This window comes from Perognathus longimembris, chromosome 7, assembly GCF_023159225.1.
Source record: "Perognathus longimembris pacificus isolate PPM17 chromosome 7, ASM2315922v1, whole genome shotgun sequence".
Lineage (NCBI taxonomy): Eukaryota > Metazoa > Chordata > Mammalia > Rodentia > Heteromyidae > Perognathus > Perognathus longimembris.
This window is the reverse complement of record NC_063167.1, coordinates 23,940,789-23,959,754: the sequence shown is the minus strand read 5'-3', so window position 1 is coordinate 23,959,754 and position 18,966 is coordinate 23,940,789. Positions and strand designations below refer to the sequence as shown.

General features: G+C 53.9%; 1 protein-coding gene across 1 annotated transcript; it reads right to left on the bottom strand.

The window, feature by feature from the left end:
* Nucleotides 1-6,337: 6,337 nt before the first annotated feature.
* Zc3h12a (zinc finger CCCH-type containing 12A) lies at nucleotides 6,338-15,150 on the bottom strand. The gene is made up of 6 exons (XM_048350919.1): nucleotides 15,033-15,150; nucleotides 13,831-14,310; nucleotides 9,733-9,872; nucleotides 8,402-8,636; nucleotides 7,893-7,999; nucleotides 6,338-7,777 (listed from the first exon to the last, which is right to left on the bottom strand). The coding sequence occupies exons 2-6, from the start codon at nucleotides 14,274-14,276 to the stop codon at nucleotides 6,930-6,932; spliced, it is 1,776 nt and encodes a 591-aa protein (XP_048206876.1). The 5' UTR covers nucleotides 14,277-14,310; nucleotides 15,033-15,150; the 3' UTR covers nucleotides 6,338-6,929.
* Nucleotides 15,151-18,966: the final 3,816 nt, after the last annotated feature.

Here is an 18,966-nt window from a genome sequence, read left to right as displayed (position 1 = left end):
AACTGTGATTCTGTAGATCTCAGCCTCCTGTAAGTAGCTAGCATTATAGCATGAGCCACTGGCACCTAGTAGCTTTTATTTTGTCTCTGACCTAAGGTCTTGCTGATTTTGCCTAGGCTGGTTAAGATACAAGATCATCTGCCTCAGCCTCTGCCTCCTGAGTAGAGAGGATTACAGATGGGTACCACCACACCCATCTTAGAGCTCTAACATCTTGACTCATGGTTAATAAAATGGGTGTTAAATAGCCTTTGCTTGGCAGTAGTTACTTGTGTTGTTTTGTGTGCTCTGAATGTTTTGCATCGATTCCAACTTTTCTACCCTTCAACCCTATTCCAAGCTGTAGAGGCATGGTCACCTGTAAACATTCCCATCTGAAACCCTGGACTCCTTTTGGGTAGGAGAAAGTGCAGGATTCTGATTTGCCCACATTTACTTCTAGTATGAGGCTATATTCAGTGCCTAGGAAGGCGTTTATTACTGTGTTGATCTAACTGAAGGTTTGTGGCAAATCTGAGTGGTAAGCTTTTGTGATTTTAAACAAAGCTTTCTCTTTGGAAAACTACTCTGGAGTAATAATTGTTACCAAGGATGGGGGCACTGGTCTCCAGGGGAGTGGGGGGGGGGGTGTGGATGGCTCAGGTATGAGGAGGAGAGGTTAAACCTTTGACATGTATTCACTCTGGGGGGTCAGCCGGATGTAGTTCATCACTTTGAATGTGTTGTATAATATGCCTAAGTATTAGTCCATTAATACATGTAGATAATTTATAAATAAATACTAGGTTGAGCCACCAGACATTGTTGTATTCAAATTGCTTTGGTTTATTAAAGTGGCAGTTGCGGTTTAACAACATGTGTGTTGGAGTGTGTGTAATCCCCGAGTTTTTTCTCTTCCTCCTGGCCAGTACACCTGCATTTCCCCAGGTCCACATTTCCACCCCATAACCTCTGTATCACTAGAGGGGAGAGGGGGCTTGAAATACATAATATGAATACTTGTGCCTTAGTCTCTTTGGGCTTCTATAACAAAAAGCACAAAGTAGATGGCTTTTGCAAACCCATTTCTAACAGTTGTAGAAAATGGGGTCTAGGTCAGGCCCAGCAGTTGTCTGTGAAGGCCTGATTCCTGAGCCTCTGCTGAGTTGTCAGATGGTGGAGGGGGGAACAAGCTCCATTGGCCCTCTCATGAAGACCCTCCATGATCTAGTCGCTTCCCATGGGGGTGCCCCCCCACCTTATTGCATTTATCCTGGGGGTTAGAGTTTGAAGAGGAATTGGAGGGAATACCATTGTTCAGACCCACAGCAACATGGAAATAGCATTGGCTCAAATTTTATCCCAAAGCATGTCTTCCTTCCTCTCAGTCACCAGTTGCCCTTTCACAGGAACTTGGTACGTGTGTGAGCCGTGTACACACATACATGTGACTGCTAAGATGGTCCCATGCTATGCACCTGCTTTGTTCATCTACATACGTGGCTTAGCGAACATTCTAAGTACAGCTACCTCATTTTTATGGGCTCCTTAATATCTTGTATGTGCATTATTAAAAAAAATAGCTAAGTGCTTTTCATGTGGGGGGAAGAAGGGGGTGCCTTCACACTCCCCCCCCCCCAGTGCTGTATTATTTCCTGTTTTCTGCCATTTCAGCCCTGTGGTGGACAGCCTTACATCTTCAGATATGTGCCCATGTGTTACATTCATAGCAGTGGGGTCTCTGTTGAGGAAGATGTGCATTTTGGGAAACCTCAAGCTGTGGGTATGGACAGACCTGTTTCCTTCACTTCCCATCATGACAAAGTCAAAATAATGGCATATCACTGTGATTTTATACTAAGTATGAATATTTTTCTCCTTTTCCTTTCCTTATTATTCTGCCAGTTCCCATTTCGGTGCTGGGAATGGAACCCAAAGCATTGCCATGCTAGGCAAGTGCTCTGCCACTAAACTTTATGGAATGTCAGAATGTAGAGTCATGGTGCATCTCTGAAGCTTTATAGGAAAAATTTCTCTGCTTGCAGTGGTGAGGATGGAACCCAAGGCCTAGCTCATGCTGGACAGGCACTACTAGAGCTGCAGCCCAGCTCCCGTCTGACAGTGACCTCTGGTGGTATTTTTCAGGGTAGAACTACAAATGCCACTAAGATTTTTTTTAAGCTCTGCATTTGCCTCAGTGCTTTATTGCCTTGTTATTACTCTTCTTTCTTGATCCTTGTCCAGGCTACCCATGTTATGTGGTGGCAGCCTCTAAGCAAGTCCTTGACTGCCAGGCAGCAGTACCAGGAGCCACCAGTAGGTGGCAGGCGGGCCACTGGGTGCCTCCAACAAGGCCCTGGAGAGCAGCCAGAATCTGCCTCTGGTCTATTCCCAGCTCAGGCCCAGTGTAGTGTGGGCTGGAGCCCTTGGGCCTTTCCTCCCACCAAGCCTTATGGCCAATTCTTAAACTGATAAGCAGTGTTTAAGATCACCACCAGTGGCCTAGCGTGAAGCATGAGGAGGCCACACCCAAGGTGACAGCCGAGGCCACCTCCACCTCCAGGAACTAGCTGGAAGTCTTTACATGCCATGGCTTGGCATGGCTTGGGTTTCCTTAATTGCTGGGCCCTACTTCCTGCCTCCTCCAGTCAAATCTCCCACACCCTTCCCATGAACTGGGAGGGCCCTGGAACAAGCTAGAATGCAAATCTGCCTCACCCACTCTGCTAAGGGCTAGGGAAAAAGGATGAGCCAGGATTTGAGGAAGCCTGGGGCTTGGGCTGATGGCACTACTGCCTTCCCCCTCAACTCCTGTCAGAGGCCTGACCCAGGACCTTGGGCACAGGGCTTTGCTCTTCGGAGTAATAAGTGTTTTATCCAGGAGGGGAGGACAGAGGATTTTGCTGCTGGTGGAAAGGGCCAGAACTGGAGAGATGGGCCTGGTTCTTCCCAGCCTGCAGGATGTAGCAATGCTTGGGGGTTAGCACTGGGAAGGCCTCCCCCCAACCCCACCCTCAAGCACCAGTTTTCCTGCTCTTAATTGGGGGCCTAGATCTTTATGGACTTGAAGACCAGATGGAAAGGGTCAGGGCATCTAGAACAGATATTTCATCCCATTGTGATCTGAATTGGTCTACCAGGGACTGGGCTGTGGTCCAGCCCCAATCATTCCAGCTTCTGGGTAATCTGTGCACTGGTGGAGTTAGCCCTTATCTAGCAGAATTTAACAGGAAAGCTCGAGGTCGGTTCCTGTGGTGAAATCAGGGGTGGTGGATGTGGGGAAGAGCGGCTGTCCTCGGTGGCTCCCTAGACTCATTTCCCAACAGTGCTGGAATTTGCATACTCTGGTTTCCCCATCAGTTTCTTGGCTCCTGGAACCAGGAAAATGGAGGCGGAAAGAGCAAGTGGGGCAGCTACTTGGAATTTGATCCCTTCCAGCCTGCCTGCCTCTGTGGCTTGAGCTTTGGTCTCAGGAATCACGTTCCTTCCTCGCCAGTCTCTCACTTGCTATGCATACATGGAGCTGCTTGTAGGCCAAACAGCCGAGACTCTGACAAGGCAGTGGGCTGCCCCGCTCCACACAGGGAGTGTGGGCTTCTGTTCTCACCTGCTGCTACCTGTGAACTGAGGTGTCCTCTTGGTACATCCAAACAGGCAGTAAGTCCCTTGCACAGGTGGCAAGACTAAATCCCTCTGTATAAATGCCACCTAGCTAAGCTCCTCGAGTGGGCAGTGGTAGAGGGGGTGGCAGGGAAAACTTGGAGTCCAAATCCAAATCATGGGAAAGAAACAGCCTTGGCATTGGGACCAGAGGCCTCAGAGTAGCAATGCCAGAGGCTAGATTGGGAAAGAGACTTGGAAGGGAGGCTCTGAGCCCTGGTAGGCCTGCTTAGCCAGACCATTCCTGTCCAGAAAGCATAGAATGCCAACGTGAGCCATTAGAGGTACCGAACGTCATGACTTGACCCTTCCCAGACCCAGCCCTAGCCGGCACCTGCCTCATGGATTCCCCATTCTTTGAGGGTGCCTGTTGAATGAGCAAGGTTAGGCACAGCCTCCTAACATTAGCCATAGTCCCTGGTCCAAATGCCATTGCCTATCTGTGTAGAAACACCTGTCTCTCTTTAACTTGCAGAAGCAGGAGCAGCAAATGACTAGAATTCAGCTCTTCTGGCCTAGCAGCAAATGTGACTTTCCAACTGTTACTAAATAAAGAAGACCCTTCATTGCCAAACACACATTTGTAGCTTGTATAATAGCAGAGTAGGCTAGAAGCTTAGTGTTGGGACCTATCTTGAAAATAGCATGTCTTGGGTGACAGTGGCTTCTGTAATCCTAGCTACTCACGAGACTGAGATATAAGGATCCAGGTTGGAAGCCAGCCCAGGAAGACAAGTCTGTGAAACTCTTAGAGCACCAGTCTTGAGTGAAAAAGCTAAGGGATAGCGATAGCACTTAGGCCCTGAATTCATCTCAGTACCAGCACAAAAGAAGAAAAATAGAAAAAAGAAAATGTATCTTGAAATAGAAAGTAAATAAATAGTTGGGTGCTGGTGGCTCACACCTGCAATCCTAGCTACTCAGGAGGCTGAGATCTGAGGATCACGGTTTGAAGCCAGCCCAGGCAGAAAAGTCTGTGAGACTCATCTCCAATAAACTACTCAGAAAAAGCCAGAAGTGGCGCTGTGGCTCAAGTGGTACAGCGCTAGCCTGGAGCACAAAGAGGCTCAGGGACAGTGCCCAGGCTCTGAGTTCAAGCACTAGGACCAGGAAAAAAAAAAAAGATGAAATAAAAGCAAGTGGGAGAGAGCTCCCTGACTCCCCTTCTAAGGGACTCCGGAGCCTCACAGCCTCTAGCCCCACTAGGTGTGTGGATGGGCCTTGGTGGATAGGGCTGTAGAGTCTGCTCCCAAACAGGCCGGTAAGTCACTCCAGATGCTGTGTTGGGGACTCCAATGTGAATGTCATCAACTCAGAAGGTGTGGAGGTTATGGGGCTAAGGGTACCCCCACTTACTCTTGTAGGTTCACCCTATCTCAGGTTTTGGGGCCAAAGGACTTATACTCTTGTGCTGCCCCAACGTGTCCTCCTCCGTGGCACCTCGGACAAATCAGCATTGCCCAAGTGGCTGATAATGAACTGGACAGTCTGGTATTTTTCACTTCCTGTCCCATAAAAACAAACAGAGGCCCATAAATAGCCTTTTAATCCAGAAGTACTAATTGGATGGAAAAACTGGCATATAAAATAAAGCAATGACATTTCTTAGTGAAGAGGAAACCTGATGAGGAGGCTACAGGCAAGAGGGACCAGACACCTTCAACACCTTATGGGAGGTTTTGAGCTTTTGCTTGCCAGAGCTGTTTCCATGGCCCTGATCCCTGCCTTACACCTGTGCTGGGAGCTCCGTCTTGCATGCAGGGGCGACAGTAAGCTGATCCTTGCAGAGACTGTACAGCTGAGGCAGTTACAAAAAAAAAAAAAATCAAAAAAATCATGTATATGAGGCAAGCCCTGTAATCACTAGGCCATATTCCCAGGCCCTAGCCCAACTTTTTACTTCAACTATTTAACCTCCAAATCTCTTTTTTTGGCTGTAAAAGGGGCGGTGAGAGGGATGTTAGAATGCCCAGCCTCTCTTTTTCCAGGGACAGATGAACAACATGACACAGTGGCCAAGGCCAGCCCACAGGAGTCACGCCCAAAGCCTCTTAATGAGCAGTTGTATGTGGCAGGTGGCAGCTTACACACCCAACATGTATTATCTTGTGGAATCCTCATGACAACCCTGTAAGGTGACTGCCCCATTTCACAGATGAGGCCCAGTGAGGGACCCCTTGCCCCTGGTGACCTCACCGATGGCACAGCCTCTTCTTGAGTTGGTTCCAGGACCCTCAACCTGCAGGAGGGCCCCCTGGCAGCACCTCTCCAAGCTGCTGCCACCCAGTCCTCCCCGCCCGGCTCTGTGATGCAAGTTCTAGGACACGGTATCTGGTATCTGGGAGGTGCCAGAGGAGCACCCTAGGGTTCCGTCACAAGCCATTGTATCTGCCAAATCATTCTCATCCTCACTCTGGTCAGCACAGACTACAGCAAAAGCTCTATCCTCTCCCCCAGTGCTGCTACCCTTTGTACTTCAACTTTGCTTCCCACCTCCCTCCCCTGTAGCCCTGCCCCTGGCCCCCTGCTTTGTGTCCAAGGCCAGCCCAAAGCCTTAGGAAAGAGGCCTCGGCCACAAGGGACAGCACTCCTGGAAATCTTTCCAGAGGACAGAATGGCATGGAGAACTCCTGGGACAGGCAGGCTGGGAGTGGCCTGCCTCCCCACCCCCCCACCCCCCAACAAAGATAACCTTTTAAAATGGTTGACATTCTTTATTGCTGCCTTATAAGAGGTAAGGACTTTTCACTTAAAATATTTCAAACTTACATCTGTACACAGCATACATGGTGTCCCCCATCTTTGGGGAAAGGCAAGAGAGAAAGGGACAGAGGGCTCTGGACCCTGGCAGGGGTGATGGGCTGGGTGAACGGACGAGGCAGAGGTGGGTTATTAAGGAGCATCTTGCTTACTAACATGAAGCCTCATGGCCTGTGAGAGCAGGCGGGAGGCTGCATTGGCTTTGAGGAGGGTTCCTGGAGGGAAGGCACACAGTGCCCAACTAGCCGGCCACACCGGCATCCCAGGGGGTGAGGTGGGGCAGGGCAGGGGCCTCTGTTCCCCAAGGCCTTCCTCCTCACCCACTGAGAAAAGAGGGTTTGGGCCTCAGCCCCAGATCGAGGGCCTAAATGACATAGATACAATGTGTATCAACAGGGTGATCGCTTCTGACCCAGAGCCCCAAGGGGCCACGGGGGCCAGAAACAATCCTACAGGATCTTTGGTTTGGGGTTCCTTTCCCTCCTCTAATCCTCCCTCTGCCCCCTGTGGGCTGCGGGCCACATGCCGGCTCACTCACTGAGGTGCTGGGACTTGTAGGAGAGGATCTTGGCAGCCAGCTGCTGGGGGTCCAGGAGCTGTGGGAAGCGCGCCATCGCGGCCTCCACCAGGTGTGGGGGAAAGACGCCGCACAGCTTGGTGTACACACCAGCCCGCTCCTTGGCCAGGCTGCCCACCCTGCTCCAGGGGATGCTGCCAGCCCCTGGGCTGGGCACCTGGGGCTTCTGAAGGCCCGGGGTTGGCGGGGGCAGTGGGTACGGCTCAGACCAGTACTCTCGGGGTGCAAAGGCGGGTGGGGGAGGCGCATAGTCAGCGGGGACACTGAAGTGGCCAAAAGCAGGGAAGGCAGGGGCGGCAGGGTGTTCGGACCCATAGGGGCGGTAGCCAGAGTAAGGGCCTCGAGCAGGGGCTGGCTCTCCAGCACTTCCTCGCACCCCCCACAGTTCTGACATCTGACTCTCCAAGGAGCCAATGCCAGAATCTAGGGGGTCCTGGGACGTGTATGGGAGCGAGTCCAGGGTCTGGGGGGGCCAGTCTAGGGGCCCAAAGCTGCTGCCACTACTAAGGGGGAGGCTCCTGCCTGCCGGGGCGAAAGCTGGTGTCAGCCCATCATGGTGGAGCCTTGGGGATGCCTGGACCCCCAGCTTCTTCCCATCCAGGCTGTTCTGCTCGCTGTCTGGGGGCACAGATGTGGACTTTGGGGTGGGTGAAGGCCGCTGGCTACTTTTGTCCTTGCTGGGGGTCCGGGGAGGTGAGAGGAGGGCATTGGCCCGGAGCTCGTCGGCCACGGAGCGCTGGGGTCGGCTTGGCCGCTCAGGGTGGAAGAATCGGCACTTGATCCCATAGGTGCACTTCCTTCCTGCCGGAGGAGGGGAGACACGGTGAGCTGGGGCCCAAGGGGAGGGAGCAGCTGGGAGAAAGGCAGGCTCTGGTGAGCAGAGGGGCAGGGGTGAGGAAGGCAGAGCTGGTCTTACCGTAGGGGCAGGGCTGCTTCCTGTGCTCAGAAGGCAGTGGCTTTTTACGCAAGAAGTTGTCCAGGCTGGGCCCATGCCTGCCCAAGGGGTCATCAGGGGGCATGAACCTACAGAGGGGGAGAAAGCCAGACTCCTAAGGGAACTTCCATCTGTGGAGGGCAGGGCTAGGTGGGTCGCCTCACTGAGAAGACTAGGAGGGTGGCCCTAACGTGGGTGCCCCTGTCCTGACATCCAAGCTCTTGGGGTTAGCCAAGGGAAAAGGGGATCCCCCTCTAGAGGGTCACAGCCCAGGGACTTTTAGGGCAACCCCAGGTGGTCAGGAGGCCACATCCTAGCTGTATCTGCTGGTGGGGGGGGGGGGGGGGCGGAATCTGCATGAGCAGCTGGAGAATAGACTCCAGCCTATCCCCAGCCCAAGAGCCTCACCCAGCCTGCACTGGGCCCATCCACCTTCCTCCCCGAGGTGCCTGGTGCCCAGACCCTGGGGAGCCCAGGGCTCGGGAGCGTACTTGTCGTTGACGAAGGAGTACATGAGCAGCCGCTCCTCTATGAAGCGCTTCCACTCCTGCCGCTCGTTCTGGAGGTCGCGGTAGGTGTCGTTGGAGACCACAACGCCGTCAGACTCGAAGGCCAGCTTCACGATGAAGCGGTCGTCGTAGCACACCACCCTCTTGCCGCCCACCCGCCGAGACGGGGTGAACACCAGGATCTTCTTCTTCTCCAGCTCCCGAAGGATGTGCTGGTCTGAGGGCATGAAATGGCACAGGTCAGGGCCCAGTAGGGACCCAGAGCCCAGCCCATGGCACCGTCCAGTCTCCTGGTGGCCAGGGGCTGTGAACAGCCCAATGTACAGCAGAAAGCCAGTTGTGCCAAGTTCACTGCCAGAAGCTGCTCCCTGCCTGCAGATTGGGAACTGTATACAGGGCTACTTCCCCTGCTTTGGGTGGCAGGGCTGTTGGGAGGCAGAGGTGGTCTTGGCTTTGGCTGGTCAGCAGCCTGTCTTGTAGGGGTTCATGGAGAAGCACCTTGCCCCTTATATAAGGAGGACAAGGCTGTTTGGAAAGGGCAGCTCTTCCTGGAGCCCACAGCCCCATCACCCTGCCCCCTAGATCTCCAGTCCAGACCTCTAGAGGAAAAGTTCCTCTCCAAAGTTGGGGGTCTTGCAAGAGCAAAGAAGCAGCCCGAATGTACTATGCCTAAGACTCTCCTAAGTACTCCTAGACTAACACATACAGCCTTGTGAAGAAGGCTGTCACCCAACCTCCACCTCACCCCCATTTTGCACAGGAGGGGCAAGAGGCCCCTGGGGGAGGGGAACCTAACCAAAGTCCTTGTCTGGGGCAGAGAGCCAGCCACAATGTCAACCCTGGCTGCCCTAGTCCAGTGCCCACAGCCTCGAGTATTAAGCTGCACTGCTCCTCTGCCATTGGGGACATTGGAGGAGAGATGTGGGAAGTGCCTAGGACTGGAGGCAGAGGTGGCATTAGGCGATTCCTATTTCTTGCCCCCCCCCTTTTTTTCTGCTTCTAGGGCTTTAATTCAGTGTTTCGAAGTTTTGCTCAGCTTGCTTGCTCTACTGCTTGAGAGCCATGCCTCCAGCCTTGCTTTCTGCTAGTTAACTGGAGATGGAGTCTCACAGACTTTTCTGCCGAGGCTGACCATGAACTGCCATCCTCTGATCTCAGCCTCCTGGGTAGCTACGGATTACACAGAGGAGCCGCCAGCATTTGGCTGACAAGGGTGATTTCTGAGGAGAGTTAAAAACTGGGACAAGAATGGCTGCTCCTGGCTTGGGTCTGGGGGGTGGGGGGAAAGCAGGGCCCCGGGGCAGCTTGCCTACCTGTGATGGGCACGTCGGGCCGGGGCTGCTCCTTCCTCCAGGATGGCACGAACACTGTGATGTCGGTGTGGCCCCGCTCTAGAAACCAGTTCACAGCCAGCAGGATGCCCCGGCAGGAGAAGATCTCCTTGTTCCCGTGGCTGGGAGGGAGGGGAGGGACAGGTCAGCTCCCAAAGGCAGCCAGCCAGCACGCTGTCACCAGGGCCTGAGCAGGAACACAAGGCAGCTCTTGCTCCAGCCCCTGGCTCCTGGCCAGCAGGGCCTGAGGCCTCGTTCCCACAGTGCCAGGATGGCCGGCCCGGGACTTTCCCTAAGATTCCATCTCCTCCAAGTACGGACCCACCCAAGAATCTGGCAACCTTGGCTACCCACGCTTGGTGAAGGTCGGGCCACTTACAACAGGGAAAGGTACTGGGTTCCTGCCCCGCCCCACGCTGCCGGGATCACGGGGGCACAGATGTGCGCACGCCCACTGAGTCACCCACCCCCTCCAAAACCACGGCTCCACGGCAACATCGTGACACAGCACTGCTGTGGTGGGGGTGGGGGAAGCACCAGCGCGGCTCACCAGAGGGAAACTAGAGCTTTCAGGATTAGAGTTCAGTCTGTGTACCATGCCACAGGCTGGGGCTCCAGCAGGGCCTCGGCCTACCTTCCACACTCAGGACAGGAAGTAACAGTGCGGCTCTAGACACACCGTGTGAAAGTGAAAGGCAAAGCTTTTCCTCCCAAGAGGCCAATTCCCTGCCTCCCCTCACCGCCTGGGGGGGGCTGGGGCAGGAAGATGGCCAGGCAGTGCTGGCGAATGCACTAGCTGGCCAGGAGAGCTAGGGCCAGGGCTTCCCGCTGGCCTGGGTCTGTGGACCCGACCTCAGTAATCGTGGCTGGACTACTGGGAAGACAGCCTTGAAGGAGTTGCCCTGACTCGGTTTTTCCATCAGAAAAATGGGCCCAATGGACTTGTAGCTTCCTTAGGCCATGTTGGTGAACAGCTTTCAAGCTGATTTGATGCCAAGGCCAGTCCAGAAAAATGGATTTCCTGTCAGGGGAGGAAAGGTCTGGGGTTGGGGGCTCCCTGCCCAGACCTCTGACTTTCACTGGCCCCTTCATGAGCAACTCAGACTCTTGTGTTTGGTAAAGAAGACAGAATAAATGTTACGCAAAAGAGGCAAGTCCACGGCAGACCACATCCTGTGGGTGGCTGGTGGGGGTAGGGGGGGCATAGCTGCAGCCCTGAGAAGGTAGAGTGGGAAGTGGGGCAGCAGATGGCACCGAGGCTCCCAGGGGGGCAGCTGGGCTCCAGGGTCTAATGTAAATTGTAGGGGGAGATGCAGTCCAGTCCCACGGGCAGCCATCATTCCTGCCTGGTGCCCTCCTATCGCTCAGCTGCTTGTAAGCTAACATTTACCAAAAGCTGCTGGCCTGCTGGTCTGAGTCTCAGCACTGAATCATCAGCAAGCCCATGAGTACTGTCATGGGCTTTTCCCTCCCTTATTTCAGAGGAGGAAGCTGGCCCAGAGAGGGCCACTTAGTCACTAAAGTCACACAGCAATCACGGAGCAGAGATGCAGGAGCAGAGCCAGTGTTCATAATTACTCTGCTGATGCTCCCACAATTATGAGCAGGACTGACTCCCACTGGAGGCCAGAGGCATCACTTCATCCTCCTGACTAATGATGAGGCCTGAACTGAACCCAGGATGGGTGCCACTGGATTACCTTCCTGCCTCTAACAGAAGACCAGAAGTGTTGAGACAGGGTCTGACTCAAGTTGGCTGGAACTTTCTATGTAGCCTAGGCTGGCTCTGAACTCACAATGCTCCTGCCTCCAAAGTGCTAATAATATAGGTGTGTGCTCCCACAAAACTTCTTTGGGAGACAAAAAGTAGATGAAGAGGGAGGAGCAGGCTGGGAACAGAAATGATGTACACTGAAAACTCCTGTCCCCCCACCCCCACCCCCGGAGCCCACTGGAGGCTCCATAGCTTGAGCAGCTCTTCTCTTAACCTGCCAGGATGGGTCAGGTCCTTGGTCTGTGTCTTTGCAATGCCCAATGCTTCCCCATCGTACTGTCCCCTTCTCTGGGCCCTCTGCTGTCTCCCCAGGTGGCAGCTACGCTGATCACACCCACCACCCGCCTCTACATGTGCTGCCAAGCCTGGAATGAGGCATGCCAGGGTAACCAGGGTATGTGCTGCCTCTGGACACTGAAAACATTGGCTGGGAATGAGTCTGCTCTCAGGAGCCCTGGCATCTGGAATGTTCCTTCAGCAGGTAGGCAGAGCCCTACTCTTGGCAGAACCACAACACCCAGGCCTGAACACCTCTAGACTTCCATCCAGTTCACCGTGACTCAAGAACTTGGCTGGCCCAGGACCAAACAAGCTAGGTTCCCACACCCAGAGTCCAGCTTGCCGAAGGTCAGGGGCCCGGCAGCCCGGCCCAGCCAACGAGATGTATTTATGTGGGATACTCCAGCTTTGTGACCCCCAACCCAGGATAGAGGGCAGGGCTGGGCCAGGCTCCCCAGGTGAAAAGATTTGCCTAGGCTGGGCTGGACTAGTGGAGAAAAATTCCCTTAGAAGGAAACAGAGAGGTGAATTTCCCCACGATTTGCATATGGTAAGGGCTAGCCTGCCTGTACTGGGGGAGGGGGGACAGTAGGGCAGGAACTAGCGGCAGCTGAGACAGGAAGTACGAGGTTGGAATTCCCCTCTTGCCTCTGCCCCAGCCTAGAAACCCCCAGCAGTCAGTCAGACAGGCAAAGGCTCCCTCAGTCCCACCTCAGCTTCCCTGGACCCTTCCACCACTGGCCCTCCTCTCCTGCCCCCAGACCTCTCCTCCTCCTGCCAGGATATATATACACGCAGCACACGGCTACCCCAGGGCACACTGGCCAGTGCCTAGAAGTCACAGACTCTTTTAGCCCAGAGCTGGGGGTGGGGGTGGGAGAGGGCTCACTTGCATGCCTGCTGAGCTGGGCCAGCACCAGCTCAGCAGCTCATTTGCCCTTGCTGGGCCGGGAGTAGGCGTGGCCAAGTGCCAGAGAGAAGATGTCATGCCAGCCTCCAGCGGCCCACCTGATTCCTCAGGCCAGCAGAGAAAGAATTCCTCCCCACTCTTTGCTCCTGTGTCTGGGGTCTCCCGGAGTTCATGCCAAACAGGAACTTTTCCTTCTAGGTGATCCACCCAGACTTGACTCATCAGCCACAGCGCAGGGAACTGGGAGAAAGGAGGGCCGGAGGGTGGGGCTTAGATGGAAGGGAGAAGTCAGGGTTCCTTAAGGTCAATGGCAGCCTCTCCTCACCCTTTGCCTCCACCTCATCCTATTCCCTGTGCGATATGCATGGCGGGGGCGGGGGGGGGGTGGGGAAGCAAGTACTGGGCCGGGGAGTCCCTAGAGGCCAGTCTAGTCCAGGCAGTCCATCTGGATCAGCGTGCATTCACCTTCAGCCAGAGCATCAGCTACCTGCCCACAACCCACCTTGGGAAGCCAGGGCCTACTTCCCATGGTAGCCTCAGAGGACCCTGCCGCTGAATAACAACCACCAACTACTGTATACCAGACACTTGGGACCCTCCAGGTCCGGTGCAGTCACTCCCCATGAGGATCACCTGAGGGTGGTTTGGTTCTGTCTTTCAGATGAGAAAATGAGGCTCATTATGTGATTGGCTCCTACAGAGAGCTGGCGCCCACAGGCTAATCCCTGGCACCATCTGGTATCCTGTCACAAGTGAGGAATGGAGGCTTGCGAGAGTGGCTCCATTGGAGATCACACAGCAAAAAGCCAGCTCTGAGGACAGAAGGATCTAGATTTGAATCCTTGCTCTACTGCTCAGCAGTAGTGTGGCCCTGGACAAGGGTTTGAGCCCCTGGGTTTTCAATCCTAGGCCATTGCTAGAAAACCCAAAGAAGTCCTTTGTTTGAAGGGAGCCACCTGACATGCAGTAGGACTGCATGGATGACTCCCCTCTCCCCTCACTAGCAGTCCATGGGGGGAGATCGACCTCCTTCCTGCATGCCCCGCTACCATGGTGGCAGAGGCACACACACCACGACCACTCCATGCCACATATCCTCTGCTGAGGTGGCACGTACCTCATGGCCACATTGCTTCCATCGATGACCACAGGCCTCAGGTGGCTGCCTTCTTTGTCCTCTTCTGGGAGTACAGGCTCCAGGGTGGGAGCCTTAGGGGTGCCCCCACCCCGGGGCACCAGAGGGAGCTGAGGGCCAGGGTCTGGCGGGGCCTGGTGCTCCCGCTCCGAAGCCGAGCCATGTTTCACCAGCTCCCCTAGCACAGTGTTAGTGTCTGCATGGGCCCCCAGTTTCTGTAGGACTCCGTGGATCTCAGAGGATGAATAGCCCAGCTTCCGGAAGAAGTCCAACTTCATTTGCAGCTCTGAAGCCAAGGCCTCTTCAGTGGTAGGTTCCTGGGCCGGTTTGGGGGTTCCCTGACAGCTGTGGCTGTCCTCAGGACTCCACAAACTCATGATGGGGTCGGCTTCCAGGATGGGCCTGTCTGTGTCACAGGGGCCATTCATATCTCGGATTGCAGAAAGGCACCCACCGCGGCTCCTGTGAGAAAATCACAGAGTTGAACCAGGACCATCACTTTCATTTTCTCCTACCGGTGCCTGCCACACCGACTACTGGAAGCCATCTACACGTGTCAGCTCAAGCCATCCTCAGCTGGGGATGATCATCTTCATTATAGAAGGGGGAAACTGAGGCACAAGCATTTAGAACTTACTCAGGGTCATCCTGCAGTTCACTGGTGACATAAGCATTTGAACTTGGCCAAACTCCACCCACGTCAACCCAGGGGACCCAGAAGGCAGGGGCGGGGCTCTCAGATGGAAACTTGGGGTTGTTAGTGCGCTGAGGGGGGGTGGGGCCGGGGGGGTGGCTGGGGACGGCGGGAGGGGAGTTCCCCATGGAAGCCATCACCTCCGTTCACCCCACACCCAGAGCCCAGGCCCAGGGCCTGTGGCCGGACTCCAGGACAGGAGAGGGGGAGGGCAAGTTTCCGGGGTGACCAACCGGGTAGAAAAGTTACTGCGAGACTCCGGTTGGCTGCCGGGAGCCCGTGACGCGAGCCCGTCTCGGATCGAGACTGCGAGCTCTCGGCGCCCCTTTCCCAGAGCTCCCCAAACTTGAGTTAAGCCTGCGGGGGGGGGGGGGGCGTCGTGAGGACCGGCGAGGCGGGGAGCAGCGGCCTCCTCCGGGTTCCTCCGCTCGGCTCTGACCCCGCCGAGGGGCCCCCAGCCCCTTCCGCCCGGACCCCACGGCCCACTCACCCCGCCAAACGCCAGCCGCTGCCGGCGGCGTCTCCATGGGGCCGCGTCCCGGGGGTCAGCAGGCGGCGCCTTTGTACGGGAGGACGACGAGCAGGTGCTTTAAGGATAGCGACGCGGAAGCCCGGTCCGGCCGCCGCCCCTTCCTGCTCCGCCCCCTGGACGCCACGCCCCCGGACACACCCACACACGGCCACGCCCCGGCGATGACACGCCCCCTGCCCCGCGGCCTGCGTGCCGTCTGCTGAGAGTAGGGTCAGGCTTGCGTCCGCGGCTCCAGGCCTCTGCGGCCACGTTGCGGACCGCTGTGGGGAGCGCGCGGCCCGCCGCACGCCAGGCAAGCGCGCTGCACCAGGTGTACGCACCTACTCGGTACCCACCGAGCCCCGGTGGCTGGACTAGAACACTGGCCTGATGAAGGCGCACGTGGAGCAAAGGAGGTCGAGGGAGGGGGTCCATGCCCTGATGGAAGTAGCGCCAAAGTGATAAAGCGAGCACATCCAGCAGACCGGAGACCAAGCCCCACTCCTGATGACCAGTACACAGAGGTGGACACACTCGCAGGGGCCAAGCACTTTTTTCTGAAATAAGTACCTACCCCAAATGGGAAGATGGTGGCCACCTGGCATTGCACAATGGCTGAGGAGAAAAACCGGAGCAAGGGGTACTTGTGAGTGCTCAGAAGGCCGAGGCCCAGGCCATTGGCAGTGGTCCCTCCCAAGATCACAGCACTCTGTGGGTGTGGGGGGAGGGGAGGGAGTGTGTCCTGGTACCAGGTCTTGAACTCAAGGCCCAGGTGGTGTGCCTGAGCTTCTCTGCTCAAGGCTAGCACTTGAGCCACAGCTTCACTTCTGGCTTTAAAAAAACAAAAACAAAAACAAAAAAGTAGGATTAAATACTTTTACTTCTTTTAAAAAAATTGTTTATTTTAAAGGTGATGTACGTGTGTGTGACATATGTCAGGTTAAAGTACATCTCCTTTTGGACAATGTTATCACTTCCATCCCCACCCACGAGTTTGATAGTTCATTTTCAACATTGTGTCTAGTGAGTACCACTGCTATCTTTGTTCACCCATTGTCCCTCCATTTCTATGCCACCTTTAACCTCGCAAAGACAGAGGAACAAACAAGACAAAAAACAGCAACAAAGAAAAACTCTTGTTTCTATTTCCTGGAGTTCATTTTAATAAATGCTATTTTATATGATCAGAGGCACATAGCCATTGAGCCTCTGTTTTCCTCTCCTTTGGCCTCATTGTGTGTCACTGTCTAGAGTCCTGTATCATTTATCATGTCCTGATGTATTTTAGCTCTAGCTTCTGTATAAGAGAGAAAACGTGGCATTTGTCTCTCCAAGCTTGGCTTACCTCACTTACCAATTTGTTCTAGGTCCATTCATTTCACTTCTGCCTTTTTGCTGGTTAATTGGAGATAAAGAGTCTCATGGACTTTCCTGTCCAGGCTCGTTTCAAACTGTGATCCTCAGATCTCAGCCTGGTGAGTAACAGGAGTACAGGAGTGAGACATTGGTGCCCAGCTGAGAGCATAGCCCTTCACAGGACTTACCCAGGGGCTCAGATGAAGGGGATTGACATGCTTGTTTATGTTTACCCTTGAGAAACTCAGAAAAGGCAGAATTGCCCTAGCAGGAAAGATATAGGTGGGACTGGAACCAGGAGCACTGATTCCAATGCATCAAGGGTCCTCTTTGCTCTCTGGGAAAGCCCCAATGCAGGACAAAAGAGCCTGGCTTTCAGTGCATGAGTGTACATGGCTGCAGATGTTTTCACTGCTAGTGAAAAAAAAAAAAAAAAAAAAGGACCAAGAGGAAGGGGAGAGGGAGAAAGGGAACAGAAGCCACAAGGTAGAGAACAAAGTCTCAGTCATACCACTTCACTGGCTTACATTGCACCTGGTGATACTGAGGTTCAGAGGGCCCAAGCCCTCAAAATTAAGTGCTTATTACTCTGTGCTGGCACTTTAATTACACAATCTCTACCTTATCAAAAGCAAACGGTGCTGTTCTTGTGAGGATCAAACTTTGTTTATTATGAAAGATCATATAGATACAACTGTACCTGTACAGCCTAAAGAATGATAGCAGTAGCCAGGCACTGGTGGCTCATACCTGTAATCCTACCTACTGAGGAAACTAAGATCTCAGGATTATGGTTTGAACTCAGCACAGGCAGGGAAATCTGTGAGACTCTTACCTTCAGTAAACCAGGACAAAAGCCAGAAGTGGAGTTGTAGCTCAAGTGGTAGAGTGTCAACCTTAAGTGAAAAAGCTAAAGGACAGTGCCCAAGCCCTGAGTTTAAGACCCAGTACCAGCAAAAACAAAACAAAACAAGAGAGGGGGGAAATAGCAATAATTTCAAAGAACACACATTATTTTTATTTTTTATTTTGCTAGTTTGGGGGCTTGAACTCAGGGCTTGAGCACTGTCCCTGGCTTCCTTTTGCTCAAGGGTAGCACTCAACCACTTGAGCCACAGCGCCATTTCTGGCTTTTTCTGTGTATGTGGTACTGAGGAATGGAACCCAGGGCTTCATGCATGGTAGGCAAGCACTCTACCACTACGCCACATTCCCAGCCCCAGCTTACTTCCTTTTAAGATGACAAAAGCATGAAGTGAGCCAGGTATCAGTGGCTCATGCCTGCAATCCTAGCTACTCAGGAGGCTGAGATCTGAGAATTGTGGTTCAAAGCCAGCTGGAGCAGGAAAATTTGTGAGACCTTTATCTCCAATTAGCCACCAAAAAAACCTGGAAGTAGAGCTATGACTCAAGTGGTAGATCACTAGCCTTGAGTTAAAAAAGCTTACCAGGAGCTGGTGGCTCACACCTGTAATTCTAGCTATTCAGGAGGCTGAGATCTGAGGTTCACAAGTCAAAGCCAGCTTACTACCTTTCAAGATGATAAAACATGAAGTGAGCTGAGCAGCAGTGGCTCACGCCTGTAATCCTAGCTACTCAGGAGACTTGAGATCTGAGGATTGTGCTTCAAGGCTAGCCAGAGCAGGGAAGTCTATGAGACTCTTATGGCCATTAACCACCAGAAAACTGTAACTAGAGTTGTGGCTCAAAGTGGTAGAGTGCTAGCCTTGAGCAAAAAGAGCTCAGGGACAGCGCCCAGGTCCAGAGTTTAAGCCTCACAACTGACAAAAAAAAAAAAATCTCAGGGACAATGCCCAGGCCCTGAGTTCAAGATCTGGGACCAGCAACACACACACACACACACACACACACACACAGAGTGATGTGTCCAGGTTCATATTCAAGTAGTGCTCATGACCCATCACAGTGGTAATGCCTCACACTTAGGCAATGCTCTCCTGGGCACAATGCCAGCACCTGGCAGACACTTCTGTGCCTCCCTCTGTGTCTGCTCTTTCTTGGGCTAGGAGTGTCTCTCTCACACTGTCATCATGTGTCCTTCCCCTCCCCCACCCTGCCTGCCCAATTCCATTCATTTTTGATGACATCACCTCCTCTGTGGGACCTGCTTGAAGTCCAGTGGCTTCCTCCTCAGCTCCCTTGGCTCCCTGCTGCGCCCTCCCTACACGCTGGGTTGTCCCTGCCAGGCCCTTTTCTGGCTCACCCCATGGGCTCAGGTCTGTGCTGGCTAGCTCTTGCCAGGGGGAGCCCACAAGACCGGGTGATTAGTCAACCACAGTCTCTCTTCCGGTTGGTGACAGGAGCTCCTTCCTGAAAATTGCTTCTCTTCTGCAGAACCCAGGGCTCCTCTGGGGAAGCCCTGCTCCACTTACAGCTGGATTTTGTAAACCTTGGCCCCAGTCCTCAGAGCCCTCTGGAGTTCATGGAGCTGGTCACGAAGCTGAGCCCTCTTCCCACCATGTATGACTAGGAGGCTTGGCTGGCCCACTTCCTTCCCATGTAGCTGGGTGAAGTTTACAAAGCTGACTTCCCTTAG

Coding starts and splice junctions, on each gene's coding strand:
- Zc3h12a (XM_048350919.1), bottom strand. CDS start 14,276: ATGAATGGCCCCTGTGACACAGACAGGCCCATCCTGGAAGCCGACCCC. Junction 9,873..13,830: donor GGAAGCAATGTGGCCATGAG/GTACGTGCCACC, acceptor CCTCCCTCCCAG/CCACGGGAACAAGGAGATCT. Junction 7,778..7,892: donor GAAGCAGCCCTGCCCCTACG/GTAAGACCAGCT, acceptor CTCCTCCGGCAG/GAAGGAAGTGCACCTATGGG.